The sequence below is a fragment of the Nyctereutes procyonoides genome, unplaced genomic scaffold (genome assembly GCF_905146905.1).
Source record: "Nyctereutes procyonoides isolate TBG_1078 unplaced genomic scaffold, NYPRO_anot_genome, whole genome shotgun sequence".
In the NCBI taxonomy this organism is placed as follows: Eukaryota; Metazoa; Chordata; class Mammalia; order Carnivora; family Canidae; genus Nyctereutes; species Nyctereutes procyonoides.
Genome location: NW_026575120.1, coordinates 2,023,711 through 2,041,110, shown reverse-complemented (window position 1 = coordinate 2,041,110; position 17,400 = coordinate 2,023,711). Strand labels below are relative to the sequence as shown.

Genomic DNA, 17,400 nt, shown 5'->3' with positions numbered 1-17,400 from the left:
GATTCCACAATGCATTGTTTGGTCCAGTGGATGACGTCCAATTAGTACCTTAGGCTCTTTTTACATTTCCTCATTTTTTTTTTCTTTCTGCTTCTCAGATTCAATAAGTTCAATAGTCGTATGTTTAAACTCACTGGTTCTTTCTTCTGCTTGTTCCTATCTGCCACTAAACTCTTCCAGTGAATTGTTTACATTGGCAATTGTACATTTTAGATACAAAATTTCTGTTAGGCTCTTTTTTCTTGTTTGGTAATTTCTATCTTTTTAATTGATATTCTCATTTTAATGCCTTATTTGATTGTCTTTAGTTCTTTATCTTTTAAAAAAATCATATTTATGCAGCTGTTTCACTTTGTTGAGTATGTCCAACACCTCGACTTCCTCAGGGACCATTTCTGTCCATTTATTTTTTTCTTTTCAGTAAGTTACTTTCCTGTTTCTGTATGCTTTGTGGTTTTTGGTTGTTGTGAAACACTGGACCTTTGAGGATCATGTGGTAACTCGGAAAGGCAGATTCTCCCCCTTCCTTATGGTTTGTTCTGGTTTGTTCCTTGAAGGCTATAGTAGCCTATTTGCTTAATTATTTCTCTGGATACTTTCCCAGAGACTGTTTCTTGTCACCGGTGGTCACTGAAGTCTCTTGCTTAGCTTGGGTTCCACTAGTGTTTTTGATTTTTGTTTTTTTTAATTTATGATAGTCACACACAGAGAGAGAGAGAGGCGGAGACACAGGCAGAGGGAGAAGCAGGCTCCATGCACCGGGAGCCCGATGTGGGACTCGATCCCGGGTCTCCAGGATCGCGCCTTGGGCCAAAGGCAGGCGCTAAACCGCTGCGCCACCTAGGGATCCCCCCACTAGTGTTTTTGAATTCTAGGAACTAGAAAACAAAAACAAGCCCCACCCCTCCAAAAAAAACCCCACCCATAGCCAAACAAAAAACAGTAACAACAAAAGCCACCTGTCTGGGTCTTTGCAGATGTTCACATATCTGGCCCTGGGCATGCACACAGTTTTCTACAGCCCCCGGTATACATGGCTTTTTAAAAACATCCAAAGAAACTCTGCCCAGCTTGCGCTGTCAGACCTTGTGCAGCCAGTTGTCCGTTTCATCTGTAACCTTTGGCCCCCAGCATGTAAGGGTTATTAATTCAGTTTGGAGAGTTTTTGAGCAAGACATGTGGCTTTTCCAGTGTGGGTTCAGAGTTAGACACAACAGGATAAATGCTTCAGTCCTTCAGGGAATCCTCAGAGGAGTTACAATGGCCACACAGCAGCATTTGCAAAGGTTTGCTGTTTCCTCTGGAATTGGGGACCGGGGCCCCAAACTAGGAACCTGGGCTGTCGCTATCTCAAGACCAAATCCAAGAGTGGCTAAGACCAGGGTGAGTGAAAATGCGACAAAACTTCCCTGCTGTTTGGAAGTTGCTCTTCTCTTGACTCAGCATTTGCTTAGTTTGCTGTAAAATGCTGACTGTTTTCCAGAGTCCTGACAAGGTTGGTTCTGACAGTTCATACTTGGTTTTCAATGTTTCCGTGGGGAATGAGCACATGAGGCACCTATTCTACCATTTTGCTGATGTCTCACTCCCTAATTTTTCTTGTTACTAATATTCTAAATAATAACCTACACCTAAATCAAGTCCTTTAAGAGAGTTTACAAATGTAAAAACAACCTGTTTAGATGATAGAAATAAAATTTGAAACATACAGTACTCTATAAAATGAAAGAGGCGATAGATATCAGAAAGGAATAGTGTTCCATTGTGTGATGTGACAAAAAGATTGATTCGATTAAAGAAAACCACTTAAAAATCTGTTATCTAACATTCACTACAGAAAAAGTAGAGTTTAAAATGTCAGGCTATATAAGCTGTATCATATGGTGATGCTTGATTAAGAGGGAAATGGAACATTTGCAGCCTCAGTAATATATGTGTCAACACATATTCCTAAAATTCCTACATTCCATTTCAATGTATTAAACAATATCTCAACATGAGCATCTCCTAATTGTACTTTCTATGGAAACACTGTTAACTGTCTACCTGATAGCCATTCACTTGTTCCTGCTCTCTGCCAGAACCTTGATTTCATTCAATGAACATGGGCCATTGAGCTTTCATGAACCTTGAGGTTTTTCCAACTCTGGAACATGATTAATTCATATTATTCTGATCTGATGACTCTAAGTTTGTATCTCTAGCCAGTGATTGGTTTAGGCATGAGCATCAGGGCAATCCTGGTCACACATATATTACTGAGGCTGCAAATGTTCCATTTTCCTCTTAATCAAGCATTACCATATGATCTGTAGTAGGTATATGCCTCAAATGAGCATTTTGAGAACAGACTACCACATTCTCATGATTTTGGGAAAAATTGGAAGTTTTTACTTGAAATTATTCAGATAAATATGAAGAAATGTGTGTGGTTCTCAAATACCAACTGATGTTCTTATTTTCTACCTCCCTTTGCTTTCTTTTTTTCTTCCTTTAATTTGTGTGTGTGTGAGTGTGTGTGTACACTGCATTTATTTTGATACTAGATGGCTAGACAAGTAGAATGCAATGATTCTGGCCAGGTGATCTTTCTTTTTTTTCTTCCTTCCCTCCCTTCCTGTCCCAAATCACAAATTTCTGCTCCTTGAAGGAGTTAATGCAATTCACCATTCCAAAGTAAAGCTCCCAAATATAGTGGCACAGTTAAGCTCTTTTCTAGACCAGACTGAGTTTAGTAGAGCATCTCAATTACAAAAAGGGCTTTATTGGTTTTAAAGACACAAATGTCTATACATAGGTGGAAACCAGTATCCATATTGTCTACATCAATACAGCATGCACAACCCAAAGACACTGACCTCAGACATCTCATATAGGCTGATATGCAAAGGATTCTTTTTGATACTATCTTGTTTACCATCTGAAGGAAACGCTTAGTGTCATTGAGCACAAGGAATTAATAACCAGCTGAGTGTAGAGCCAGGATTTAGAGACAGTCTGCTTAGATTGTGGGCACATTCTCTTAGTCACAAAATTACACTGGAGAAAAATCACTCATGGTTAACAAGTAGAAGAATGTAACATGATAAAGGGCATTTTCAGCAGGCCATTTCCAATAGTTCCAGTTCCAAAAGAACATTTTTGCCTTGGTAAGTGAGAGGCAGGCAATCTTCTATCTGGTTAGTATCTGTGAAGTTAGACTTCAGGAGCTGAAAAAAATGCATAAGCCCTTGGTTTTGCTTATCACCATTATAGAAGGAAGAGTAGAGCCATTCCATTCTAGTTCTTTCTTTCTTTCTTTCTTTTTTCTAGTACTACTTTCTAATCACATGTCCTTCTAGATTGGGCTTAGAAAACTTGAAATGTATATTCTTCTCAGGGCAAGATTAGATTTGGTTGGGCTTCAATAGCAATCACTGGTCTTTCTGCTTATGTACCTAGACAGCAGAGTACAGGCACGGGGTTCCAGGTGGCCTTCCACATTCTAATACATACATACCTACCCTGGTGATGGGCTGACTATTGGTAAGCTTAGGGTCATTGACCCTTTAGGGCTGCAGATCGATCTCTCTCTCTGTCTCTTTCTGGTTGTAATTGTGGATGGATTTCATGAAAGACTCCAAAGACAGGTAGGTGAAACCAGCTTCTGTGCTCAAGTCATTTGCCTGCTGTTATTTAAAGTGGAGCAATTTACATTTTAAAGTGTATTTACATTTTAAACACAGCGTCCTAGAATGATAACTATTCAACCTAATTTAAAATGCACATCAAACTAAGCTCCATGTTGAGAATGACATTTTTGATCTACCAATTATCAAGACACATAGAGTGATGGGGGGTGGGGGGTCTGTGCCTTTTCTCATATGCCCTGTTTTTAACTAACTTGTGGTTCAGTAAAAACAAAAACTGTTAATACATGACCATGTATAAAAACATGTTTTTCTCAGTCATTGTTATTATTGACCATGTGAAATCTCCTGCTAAGTTTTTCATCATGCCCAAAATATATCATGAACATTGCTACCTAACAGCCAAGTTATTCCACATTCAGAGATCTTGATGGCTGGATAAAATGTTTCCTCATAAAATGTGTATGGTTAGAGATTTTGCAAACTTGGCACAAAAAAGCTCTTCCCAATCTTCTCATATTAAGAAAGTAATTAAATTAAAATCAACTAAATAGATTACAGAGAAGACAAAAATGACAAAAATTGTCATTCTGTGAAGAGATCAGTTGAAGTCAGTGATTGGAAGGTGTTTCAATTAACTGGCATTTGTAATCTAGAAGCCTTAAACTTCAGTTTATTCTATTCGATGTATGTCATTATATGAGAAATCCCATTTAAAAACCTAAAGAAGTTGAAATGGTTCAAATATAGACATGTAGTAAACATGAAGTTGTCCAATATGTTCATCCAGGGATTTTAAAATATTCCTTTCTTTAAATAGGATTCCTAAATATCTTAAATATTCACTGAACTGATTTTAATGGAGCGAAATAACAAAATCATTTTGCAACAGTGATTTTGTAAGATGAAAGAAGATATGATACATTATAAAGTGCAAGTGACTCCAGCATCTTCCGCATGTGAACAGACTCTCACACCCCACTGTCTGATTTTACACTCTTCAATAGATGATTCTCTCCCAAAACAAAATACTTCATTCAGCCAAATTGGACCGGTACCTACAAAAATCAGATGTAAGTGCATTAGTAAGTATGGTTTTGGGGTTTATATTTCAGTGGGACAAACCCATCAATTTATATGCTAATTTAACAAAAAATGTTGGTTATTATCTATATACAGTTATATATACTTTCTGTTAGTATTCAAAAATTAATCTTCTGCCCCAGACAACTGTCAATGTGTAAACTACTAAAATACAAAATAATAAGAGCTGTAACAAAGGTACATACATAGCTCAGTGAAATCCTAGATAAAAGATGAATTGGTTTTAACAGATTGGTTTTATTTTTAGAAACAGGAAAGGAAATAAGCTTTACTGATCATACTGATGGCCTAAGGGCATCTGTATGAGGCATTCTCTGAAATGTTATGATATACTGGAGTTCTTTTCTTAGCTTCCAGTGCTTTGGCATTTACCAAATATATTCTGTATTTTTAATTAAACTAAGACTAACACAATCAGCATATGACTTACAAACTATCCCAAAAGAAGACCATGGATTACTAATTGCAAGCCCAGGCAAACAACAGCAACAAAAAGGCAGAGCTAATACTCTCTTTTTCTTGAACTCTTCCTGAGACACGTTAGAAGGGAAAACTGCTGTTAGCAGTAGGTTATCTGGGAGATATTTAACCAACTGAATACACAAACTTAACTGCCACTTTCAAGATAAAGATAGTATTTTATCAATGAGTATGAAAACAAGTGCTTTTTGAAAGGCATCCATGCATGCCAAGAAAAGATTATTTTAAAAATAATGCTTGGAAATGTTCTTCTGGTATTCTCTAAAGATTTTCTGCATGTATCACATGTAAAAGTTCCCCTTTCTTTTATACTTAACACATTTAGAAATGGAACCTTTGAAAAACTTCTAAATGAAAGATTGCATTGTGTTTTGTTAAAAAATATATCATGCAAACCTCCTTGATGAGTTTTCAAGAACATTTCATGCCATGAAGAAACTGATGATTTAGCAGCTAAACTTCAAGAAACTCCTTAGCAGGACTGGTGGCTGGTAAATAAATATCTTAATACTGTCAGCATAATCAATAATACATTTCTTCAATTTGGATCGATATGATGTTGAAAGGTTCTCTTTCGGTCACAGAGCTATGTAAAACATATTTAGAAATAACTTCAGCTCAGAAACAGACCTTGTGTAGCTATGAAACATAGTGTTAGATGAAGACTTTTTTTTCAAAGAGACATCTATAATGGAATATAAAACATTACTCCTGCTGATTTTTCAAATAGCCAAATAAAAGTTTATGTACATGGCTGATAATGTGCATAATTATACAGTAATATGTGCATATATGAATAAATTACAAATATTGGGAATTTTGCAACCACTATGTGGATAACATTTGACCTAACCTTAAAAGATGGATAGGGGTTTTCCATGTATAAAAAAAAAAAAGGTTATTCCATAGAGTGGGGGCAGCATGGAAAGGCTTGATGTATGACAATAGTCAATGGTATCCTGGCATCTAAAACACTAAGTACAGTAATGAGGGTAGAAGGAGTCATTGAGAAGGCTGAATAGAAAGCCAAAGCCAGGCTTTACAATATTCAGAATTTTATATTGTGTCACCAAAAGAAATGACATCATCGGAACTACATTTTAGAAATGTGTGTCTGACAGAAAGGTGGAATTTGGATTAAAGAAAAAAAATCCATACCAGAAGAACAGCTAATAGAATGTCTATGGAGAGATTTTCTTAGAAGACTCATGTTTTGATTTACTCTTAGATAGGAAATTTGTATTTCCACCTTTAAAATAAATTTTGCATTAACTTAATCTTTAATAATTTGTGCCTTTACTAGAAAGATCCCCAATATGGAACAAAATTATATTTAGGTTTACATTACCAAGGTAATTAGGAACTTTGTATTGTTCATTTCATATAACAGTAATTAAATCATTTGTGTCCAAACAATGTTTCTCTTAGAAAAGAAAGGTTTTCCTGTGCTGATCATTTATAAAAATAGCAACCTGGAGAGCTCAAGTATTTTATTTATTTATTTATTTGTTTGTTTGTTTATTTATTTATTTATTTTAATTTTTTTTCAAGTATTTTTTTAAATGTTTGTAACTGTATTGAGCGTTTTTTAAATAATTTTTTTAATTTTTATTTATTTATGATAGTCACAGAGAGAGAGAGAGGCAGAGACACAGGCAGAGGGAGAAGCAGGCTCCATGCACCGGAAGCCCGACGTGGGATTCGATCCTGGGTCTCCAGGATCGCGCCCTGGGCCAAAGGCAGGCGCCAAACCGCTGCGCCACCCAGGGATCCCTATTGAGCGCTTTTTGACCTGAAATTTTAAGGCAGATAAAATGGAAGAGATTAGGGGAATATAATCTCAAAATCAGAAACCTTACCAGGAGTACTTTTTCTTTGTTCCCAAGTTGCTTTTACTAGGTATAGTTCAGTCTCTTTTGTGTTTGTGTGTTTGTACATGTGCATATATTTGTGCATGTGTGTTTCCTTTTTAAATATATAAAGTCTACATAAACTTTTTGGAAACCCCCAAAGGTGACTCAAAAACATAGGCAAATAATCACAATTGCACAAATAGTGAAGCTCCTCCCATGTTAATGTAGAAGAGAGCCAAAACAGCACATTTATAAATTGTGCTTATTAGGTATATAGACATGTATAAACTGTATAAATAAACATAAATAAAACTCTTGGTCAAAGCGTGGCTCTGTCATAATGGGAGCACAAAAGAGGCATGGCTCTCTGGCCTCTAAACCAGGATACTGTAGATGCTTTCACTCCTCATTTTGTAGATCAAGTCACTGGATTTAGATCTCAGATGTGCAGAAGTTTTACAATCCAGGAAAATAGAATTAAGAGTGAGAATCCTCCTGGTGGCTGTTGCACCAGCAGGGGCACCCCCACAGGGACAGCAGAAGATAGATATTATGTAGTCAATTAATGTGCTGATATGTGAACACAAAGTTTTAGAAACAGCAGTAAAGGGATTCATGAGTGTTAGAATACCAAAGCTGTAGTAATATGAGCATTTAAGCCCACTCTTTGAAGAATTTACGATGTGGCTGAAAACATTGGAAGTACTTTTGATCTGTTATCTCATTGAATCGTCAAATAACTTAAAAAGTTAAGTGCTTTTGTAGCGCCATTTTACTGTTGAGGAAAGGAAAAATCAGAAAGAAAAGGTAACTCGGCCCAAGGTCATGTAGCTGATACAGGATGAAGCCAGCATTCCTACCCCATGTCTGCCTAGAGCCCATGCCTTTAATCAATAATTCACTGCAGTCCCCTGCGTTATTAGATTCAGTCATTCAACAAATCTGTTTTGAGTGCCTACCTGGGTGGACACAATCAAAATCCATTTGTTCTTGAACTGACTTCCTGGTGAAGACTTTGGATTTGGGCAGATGTGGCAACCGATGACACGTGTGTAGTTAGCAGCAGAACTGCTGCTTGCATCCAGAACCCCTAGCTCCTATTCCAGGACTTTTTCCACCAAGAACACATGGATATGATAAACACATTGTGCAATTCACTAAATCTGGCCTTTATCTCTGTGGAAAAGATTCACAGCAAACATCCTAGAGGCTTCTTCACATCTGATCTTTAAAATTTACATCTTCTAATAACCCTATGAAATAATGGCAGTTAATTCCATGTCACAGGTAAATACACTGAGATTAAGGGAAAATGTATGCTTTTCTCAAGATAAAAGAGAATACAGCCAAGTAACACACAACATGTAAAACTTGGTGCTATTCACTGACTGCACAGAAGCCCAAATAGAGGCATAAAAATGATTTTCCAAGATTTGTTTTTATTTTTGCATGAATACATTCAGGGCTATTGAACCTGAGGGAAAAATTTATTTAATATGCATTTCCCATCTCATTCCAAATTGTTTTCTGTATTAAAAATTAATTCAAAGGTAGCATAGAATTCATAAAATTTTACCTTCATGTAAACCTCAAAGATTAAAAAGCAAATTTGTTTTTATTTCTTTACATAATAACTATTATTCGAGGATTCTTGGTGTTGCTACTTTCATTGTTATTTGCCTCTGAACTATCTTTCAGGCTTGTGGGAAAACATGCAAAATTTACGTGTACAGTTTAGATATGTTTTTTATTTTCTAACCCAATCTCTTTATCATCTATCCATTTATTTATCCACCTACGCATGTACACATCTCTTATTCCCTTTACAATTTGGGGGCTGGAGGGAGGGCAAATCGACTGATTTTGTGTTTCTAAAAGTATACAGCTAGTAATGTGTTGTCCATGGCTCCTGGAATTTTATGAACCTGAGAATATGCTTGACCAATACCATTTCCCCTTAATCTCTTTTAAAAAATAACATATATTCATATTTATTTCAAGGATTTGAGATTTTTAAATCTGATCTTCAGTAACTCACCACTTTTCTGGAAAATAAAAAAGGTGATCATATTTCGTACGTTAGCTAGAAAAGTACAGTGATGAGATGTGAGATTAGCTGCTGAATAGAAGAAGCATGAAGAAGCAAAAAGCACTGTTGGTTAAAAGTCTGAATGAATTTGAATTAAATCTAGTCATGGCTGGGTGATTTGAATCTGTTACTTTTAAGATTTCTAGTTGGGAAGTACTTTGTCAACAGCTTCCTCTTAGAGAAAGAAAACTTTGTTTCGGTTTGATTTTTGTGATTTTTTTTTTTAAATCAGGTGGAAATAGAGTGGGAATCAGAATAGAGAATGGGTCAACTTAAACTGTAGTTCTAAAGTCTAGGTGAGCAGTTTTGCAGAAGACATTTATTTTCCCTGTTTTAGCAAATAGGCAGAATGAGGAAGTGGAGCTATGAGATTTCATTTAAAGTTCTGTAATTCTACGATTTTAAAGAAGCGGGCTCTTTAGAAATGAGATTCTTAAAGATCCTAGAAGGACATTCTGTCTCATGGAAAGATGACATAGGTTAAGGCATAAAGTTTGACCCTTCCCCTACAATCACCATAATAGTTGTATAAATAAGGGGGGTTTTGTGACAGCTCTATCAAGTTTACTTACTTTTTCTATGCAAACTGGGGCTATGATATCTATTCTCACAGGCACTGTCAACACTAAATGAGATCATATAGTACACAGTTGATTAACAATATTATTCCATACTGAGTATTGTCTTTGTTACCATAAGTGACATCTAAACATCTACATTTTAAAACTTCCAGGGTACAGGGAGCAGTCTGTAAGAATCTGAGTTCTGACCTATGGATATAGTTTACATTTGGGATTGTTTTCACTCCTGTTCACTAGAGGGGAAGTTCAGAGGTACAGTTATATTGTTGATCTTCAGCTGATTCTTGTATTTTTAAAAATTCTACTTAGAAAATTGATTATGAAATGTGAAAAGGGTACTAAATAAGAGATGATATTTAAGCTCAGAATTTTGTTTTGGTTCTGCTTTCAAGTTTGGAGCTGCAGCACAAACTCCTATAAACTTCGAAGATGCACCTAGCTGCTCCAGGTCCAGGTCCAACTTCCTGCATCAGCACATAGGCTCAGATGCATGGGCGCAAATTCCTGGAGGACCACAATAGTCTGATAACGCTCATCCAAGTTTGCTACCAGGAGGCCACTGGGAGGAGATTGGAAAGTCTGCATAGGGAGAGAAGTGACTCACTCCCCTTGCCCTGCCCCATGCAGTGATAACCGCCAGAAACCTCTCACTGCTTCCTTAATTTTAACCTTTTTTGTCTACTCAGGAAAAAGAACATTCCACTGCATGCAAAAGGTGCATCCAAATGAAAGAACCTATTTAAAGGAGTATGCTCTAAGTTTTATTCCTATAAATCATTTTGCTTGCAGCTGCAAAAGTAATTGTTCTTAAAGCTAACAAGGATTATCTCTGGAAAGTCAGGTTTGCTATTTTAAAACCAGAGGGGGAAAAAAGAGAGGGAGAAAATTCTGTCCAGAAAATTGTGTTTTTTCTTTAAGGGGGAATAACACAAAGGGTATACATTTAACCTTTTTTCTTCTTGTTTCAGTTTCAGTAATAATGGATAATATAGTGTTGATCTGATTCTTCTTACTTTCCCAAAAGAATGACAAATAATTAAAACCCGATGCATCTCGCTCTTTCCCCTACCTCTCCACTCATATTTCTAAGTTTCCTTTCTGGGTCTCCATCCTGCGCTCAGAATTATCTTTTCTTTTCCTCCTGAGTGAAACTATAAATTAAGGTGGAGGAGTGAAAAAGCAAGGAGGAGTTGAAATAGCTTCACATAAAAAGGTTGTTTGCCATGTTTAATCCCAAATCAGTTTACAATAGAAGCCTGTTTCTGAAAATACAACATACAATGAAGCAGATCATGAAATTTACTTCTCAGGTTCTTTTTCTTCAGAACAAATAACCTCAGTTCTATTATGTTTCCCAGCTCATCTTGCTTTATTACTTTAAAATTCTCATAATCATTCTTCAATTGTTTGGTGCAGAACTCTACACAGACAGTTGACACAAGAGCAAGTTTGTCTTGCGTAGAGCAAGGACACTGTTGGATTCCCCATATGAGACCTTCCTTCTGTCACACTTCTATAGAGTGGAAAATCACATTCAAATTTGTGACCCTTGGAACATCACTGATGTTATAGACAATCTGATACTAATCTGTTTCACTTTTCAAGAGGATGGCAAACACCCTTGGAATTATACAGTTGGAGCAGTTGCTAGCAGTGATCTCTGTCACTGTTATCGAGCAATGCTAGGAATCAGGCTTTGTGTTGGGTGCTTTCTGTATGCCAACTTGTTTAAGATTCAGAGTAAATCTTATGAGTTGGTGTTATTGTTCTCATTTTTGGGAGGAGAAATGGAATCTCTAAGACATAAATAGCAGAACTAAGGTTTCATTTCATATCTTAGTTATAACATTTTTAGTCTTTCCAATTCACTCCAGTAGGCACTTAAAAATGTGAAAGGAAAAAACAAATTCAGACACACCTGGTTGTTTCATTATAATAAAACTCTAGTATAATGTACAGAACCACCAACTACCATGAATACACAGTGTCACTAAAAATGTCCCCTTATCTTAGAGAAGTTGTCAGTTATCTAAAGAAAACTTGAGAGAATTGTCTTCTTACAGACAAATAAATCATTTCATATGAGACAGAACTCTATTGTTTCATTACTTATTTAAATGGAAAACATTTTCTTCCCAGTAGTTCAGAATACTTATTTCCATCTTTTGTTAACAGTCCTTGAGATCTGAAATCCCTAAAGATACAAACAGGAATGAATAAAGGCTGTGGGGGAAAACTATTTTATTTGTAGATGAGGCCTTAATGTTAATGAAAGCTTATGATAATCATCTCCAACTTTGTGGTTACCACCTATGTTTGGAATTCAATGGAAAATAGCTTTGTGTACCCCAGCATTTATAGCAGCATGATCAACAGTAGCCAAATTATGGGAAGAGCCCAAATGTCCATCAACTGATGAATGGATAAAAAGATGTGGTATTATTTGCTTCAACGTGGATGGAACTGGAGGGTATTATGCTGAGTGAAGTAAGTCAATTGGAGAAGGACAAACAGTGTATGTTCTCATTCATTTGGGGAATATAAATAATAGTGAAAGGGAATATAAGGGAAGGGAGAAGTAATGTGTGGGAAATAACAGAAAGGGAGACAGAACATAAAGACTCCTAACTCTGGGAAACAAACTAGGGGTGGTGGAAGGGGAGGAGGGCAGGGGGTGGGGGTGAATGGGTGATGGGCACTAAGGGGGACACTTGACGGGATGAGCACTGGGTGTTATTCTGTATGTTGGTAAATTGAACACCAATAAAAAATTAATTTATTTAAAAAAATTAAAAAAAATAAAATAAAATGATGTCAAACTAGAAAAAAAAAAGATGTGGTATTACTCAGCCCTCAAAAAGAATGAAATCTTGCCATTTGCAATGATGTGGATGGAGCTAATTATGCTAATTACGCTAAGAAAAATAAAAAAGAAAGACAAATACCATCTGATTTCACTCATATGTAGAATTTAAGAAGTCAAACATGAACATAGGGGAAGAGGGAAAAGAAAGAGACGGAAGCAAACCATAAGAGATTCTTAAGATATAAAGAAGAAAATGAGGGTTGATGGAGAGAGATGGGTGGGAGAATGGGCTAAATGGGAAATGGGGATTAAGGAGGGCACTTGTTGGGATGAGCCCTGGGTATTATATGTAAGTGATGAATCGCTAAATTCTATTCCTGAAAACAGTATTACATTGTTAACTACAATTAAATGTTAACTAACTAGAATTAAAATAAAAATTTGAAACAACAATAACAACAACAACAAAAAGAAAACAGCTTCAAAATCCAGGGCAAGGCTTCATATTTGGTAAAGAAATGAAGCAGGGGAACATCTTGTTTGCTTTCCTTCCATATCATATTTTGCCAAATCTTATTAATTTCCCCTGCATTAAGATATATATGCTACTGCTGTTGTTCTGAATTTCGTCCCTTTGTAATAGATGAAGGGTTTACTTCAAGATATAAGAAATTAATAAACTGCACTCTGGGGCTTTTTTCATAAAGATACAAAATTAAATGTCAGCTCTTTGGATAATGTAAGCTAAAGAATTAGTCATCTTGATGAAAGGTATTTTAGGATAATTTTCTCCTTTTGGATTGAGCTATTTAGCTAGTCCATGTTGATTAAATTATCTGAACAAATGGCAAACTATGTTTCACTTTGTCAGCAAAGGCACATCCCAATGATTGAAATCATCCATATGTTGTTATTTCTAAAACTGGAGAATTTTAGTCATCTACTAGGTAAGTCACCATCGATGAAAATTGTATGCCATCTATTAGCATCATGGTTCTCCACTTCATAGATGCTAACAGTATTTGAAATGTTTTAGATGATTAAGTATTTGAAATAAATGGCCTTTCATGCTGTGGGTCTTACTTCCCGTAGATATAAATTCTCTCCCCATACAACACTGTGGAAACACAGATTGACAGCTTGGTCTTGCTAAATGATTGACTGATTCACTTGATTCTCTAGTGACCAAGAGTTGGGAATTTTTAAATTTTGTTTTTTTCCTTCTCTGGAAAAAAAAAATCTGGCTTATTAAAATTTAAAACGTTTTATTTTTTACAGGTGCAAAAATGATTTTTAGTTCCCTACTTCTCAACCTGAGGAGAAAGTTCTGAAAATGTAGTAGAGATGGAATATATGGAAATTCCAAAGATCTATTTGGTTGTGGCAAATTACAGATCTTTTCTATTTTCTTTGTTTCTTCTGTTCAAACCAATAAGGCACATATAAAAATCTGGGGCCAGAGGCTGAAATTCTTCCCATCACCACTCTCTTTTGTCTTATCTTACCTCTTCATATGAGATTAAGTGATATTTCTGACTTCTGAAGACTTTGGAACCTGAATCTCTGCTTAAATTTACTTCTTAAATCTGATAAGAGTGAATCCATTTAGGTAAAGGAATAAAAGATTTAACTGTGAACTCTCATTACTACTATTCATATGTTTTACACAATAAAGTCATAGCATAACATTCCTTAATATCTTTTATGAATTTAAGAAGTCTTAGACTGTTCTAGTTATTTGATATAATGATTTGATACACTCACCTATTTTATCACTATAGACAGAATAGCAGTATTACCAGATAATCTTTTTTTTTTTAAGATTTTTATTTATTTATTCATGAGAGACACAGAAAGAGAGGCAGAGACTCAGGCAGAGGGAGAAGCAGGCTCCATGCAGGGAGCCCGACATGGGACTTGATCCTGGGTCTCCAGGATCCGCCCTAGGCTGAAGGCAGCACTAAATCGCTGAGCCACCAGGGCTGCCCACCAGACAATCTTATATCTATAACTTTGCACACAATTTCTTCTTGCCCATATCTATCTAAAACTAAACTTATAGGGGGATCCCTGGGTGGCGCAGCGGTTTGGTGCCTGCCTTTGGCCCAGGGCGCGATCCTGGAGACCCGGGATCGAATCCCACGTCAGGCTCCCAGTGCATGGAGCCTGCTTCTCCCTCTGCCTGTGTCTCTGCCTCTCTCTCTCTCTCCCTGTGTGACTATCATAAATAAATAAAAATTAAAAAAAAATACTAAGACCCTAAAAACATTTAAAAAAAATAAAACTACACTTATAAAATCAAGAGGACCAATTTTTTTTTCTTTTGTCAACATCAACTTCAGAGAAACCAATTATTTATTTATCAGATTTGGATGGTAGAATAAATAAGTAAAAAATATTGACTTTAAAAGTCTAATTCATATGCATACTTTTTTTCTGCTCTTTGTCATTTAGAATTGAAGCACTTGCATGTTTAATTATATATAAAGCCTATTGTAAGGTACCCGTTTAGAAAAAAATGAGACAGTAAAAAATGTCAGAGTATACATTCAAATCTTCTGTCCTCTGCAAATTTTCTTCCTTCCCTTATTTCTCATAATGTTTCTTAAAAGATTTGGAGAAATCATAATAGTAGCTATGGAGAGCCTACCTAATTGCTTCTTTTTCTTTCATGGTTCCTCCCTGTCCTTTGAGAATACAGGTTCTCTACTATGCACCAAGAATTGTTCTCTCTTCTGTGGGAGATGAGTGGGAGGTAAATGCACAAGCTGGTGCCCTCCTCTCCAGTTCCACAGAAGAGAGAATATGAGTGAGTACGTGGAAGTGCTCAGATGCCCACTAGACCCAGATACATCAAATGAACTTCCCAGGATTGTCTGTAGTTCACTTATCACTATTTTTCCTGTTCTACTTTACCAATCACTTTTGTGTTCTCCCACTAATCAAGTCTAAATAAAACTTAACATTAAAGATTACCTGACAGCATATGCCATTTATTTTTAATCTCTCTTTCTTTTCATTTCTACTTTCTAGAAAAAGCCATTCAAAAAACTCCTATGTAGGATTTTTCTTCCTATTTCATATATTCCTGCCACTACTTTATTCTAATATATTAGAGAATGACTATGTTTCTTTTTTTTTAATTACCTTGTCCAAAGTAAGCTCCTTTGTGCACAGTTTGAACACCTTGGTATCCCAAACTCCTACAGATGACCTGTCCACCTCGCAGTTCCCAGTGGTCATCACAAACTGTGCCCCACTGGCCATTGTGGAAAATCTCCACTCTGCCCTCATGAGGTGCTTTACCACCAACCAGTCGTACTGTCTTAAATGGAGCTGTAACAAAAACAAGCAGGAGTTAATTATATATAAATATTGTTTTATAATGCTTAAAAAATTACATTTTCCCGGGTAAATTCGACTATTGAAATAAATATTAAACTTTCTAGCACCACCTGTTGGTAAAGAGTTTAATTGCAAATATTGCATTAGTCAAAACTTGTTTCAACATTTATGATTATATATACAATTTATATAAATTACAGATATGAGGACACTTCAAGGTTGTGTTCAAAGACTTTGAAATTCAACAGCGCCAAGTTTGTTAATGTTCTGTAGACTTTTTGTAGTATTTCGAAAAATTTATAACAAATTGATTCGTTGTTTGCTTGCCACACTAACACACAAACTGGAATACATAATCCAGTGACTTTTTGATATAGGAGGTGAGTAGAAGATATAAGATTGTAAACACAAAAATAGATGACCAAACATCCTACCTTCTACCAAGAGAATCAAGATAACCATAATGACATATTTTTATATTATATTAATTATATTATTATATTTATTATATTATATTATATATTATTATATTATCTTGGATATTTTGAGAAATATAAATATTATATAACATTATTATATAATATTATTATATTATATTATTATATTATTTTGGATATTTTGAGAAATCACTAAAGCAATAAACTTTGTGAGGAAATATACCAAGTTTGTAATTACAAAAATATTTTTGTTCTTCAGTGTTTAATCAAATTGATATATATGATAAACTTTTATAAAATTTTAATCATGTGTAGGTTTAAATATGAAATGACTCCTATTTAAGTAATATACATTATGAGGTTGATGCAGAAAAATAAAAGTGTGTAATATTACAAAAACAAGTCACTTGGAGAATCAAAATTTCCTTGAAGAATGTATTATTCTAGTAAGTGTTTAAAAATAATTTTGCCGAAGAACAGAATGAAAGGCAGTGATAGAAAATATATATACAAGGGGAAGTGGAAGGGGAGGTGGGCAGGGGGATAGGATGACTGGGTGATGGGCACTGGGGGGAACTTGGGATGAGCACTGGGTGTTATACTATATGTTGACAAATCAAACTTCAATAAAAATATAGAAACAGGGATCCCTGGGTGGCGCAGTGGTTTAGCGCCTGCCTTTGGCCCAGGGCACGATCCTGAAGACTCGGGATCGAGTCCCACGTCGGGCTTCCAGTGCATGGAGCCTGCTTCTCCCTCTGCCTGTGTCTCTGCCTCTCTCTCTCTCTCTCTCTCTCTGTGTGTGACTATCATAAATAAATAAATAAATAAATAAATAAACAAATAAATAAATAAATGTAAAAAAAATATAAAAACAATAAAATAAATAAAAAAATTTAGCTAGTGCTAAATAAAAATAACAATATTCTCTAATAATCATAAAACTCAATGAAGAAGTGTAGTCCTATTTAAATATATCTTTTCAAATGTAAGTTTGAGAAACACTGTAGTATAAAAACGCAAGATGTAACTATCAACAAAAATACCCCTCTAATGTGAAAATGGAATAGTAGGAA

At 35.5% G+C, this 17,400-nt stretch overlaps 1 protein-coding gene across 1 annotated transcript in view; it reads right to left on the bottom strand.

Annotated features, from left to right (window-relative positions):
- Nucleotides 1-2,765: 2,765 nt before the first annotated feature.
- Nucleotides 2,766-17,400, bottom strand: part of MSR1 (macrophage scavenger receptor 1) — an 80,066-nt gene continuing 65,431 nt past the window's right edge. The window contains exons 9-10 of the mRNA XM_055334566.1: nucleotides 15,690-15,878; nucleotides 2,766-4,687 (exon numbers count right to left, since the gene is read on the bottom strand). Coding sequence (XP_055190541.1) covers nucleotides 4,554-4,687; nucleotides 15,690-15,878 — 323 coding nt within the window. The 3' untranslated portion in view covers nucleotides 2,766-4,553. The remainder of the gene's footprint in view (nucleotides 4,688-15,689; nucleotides 15,879-17,400) is intronic.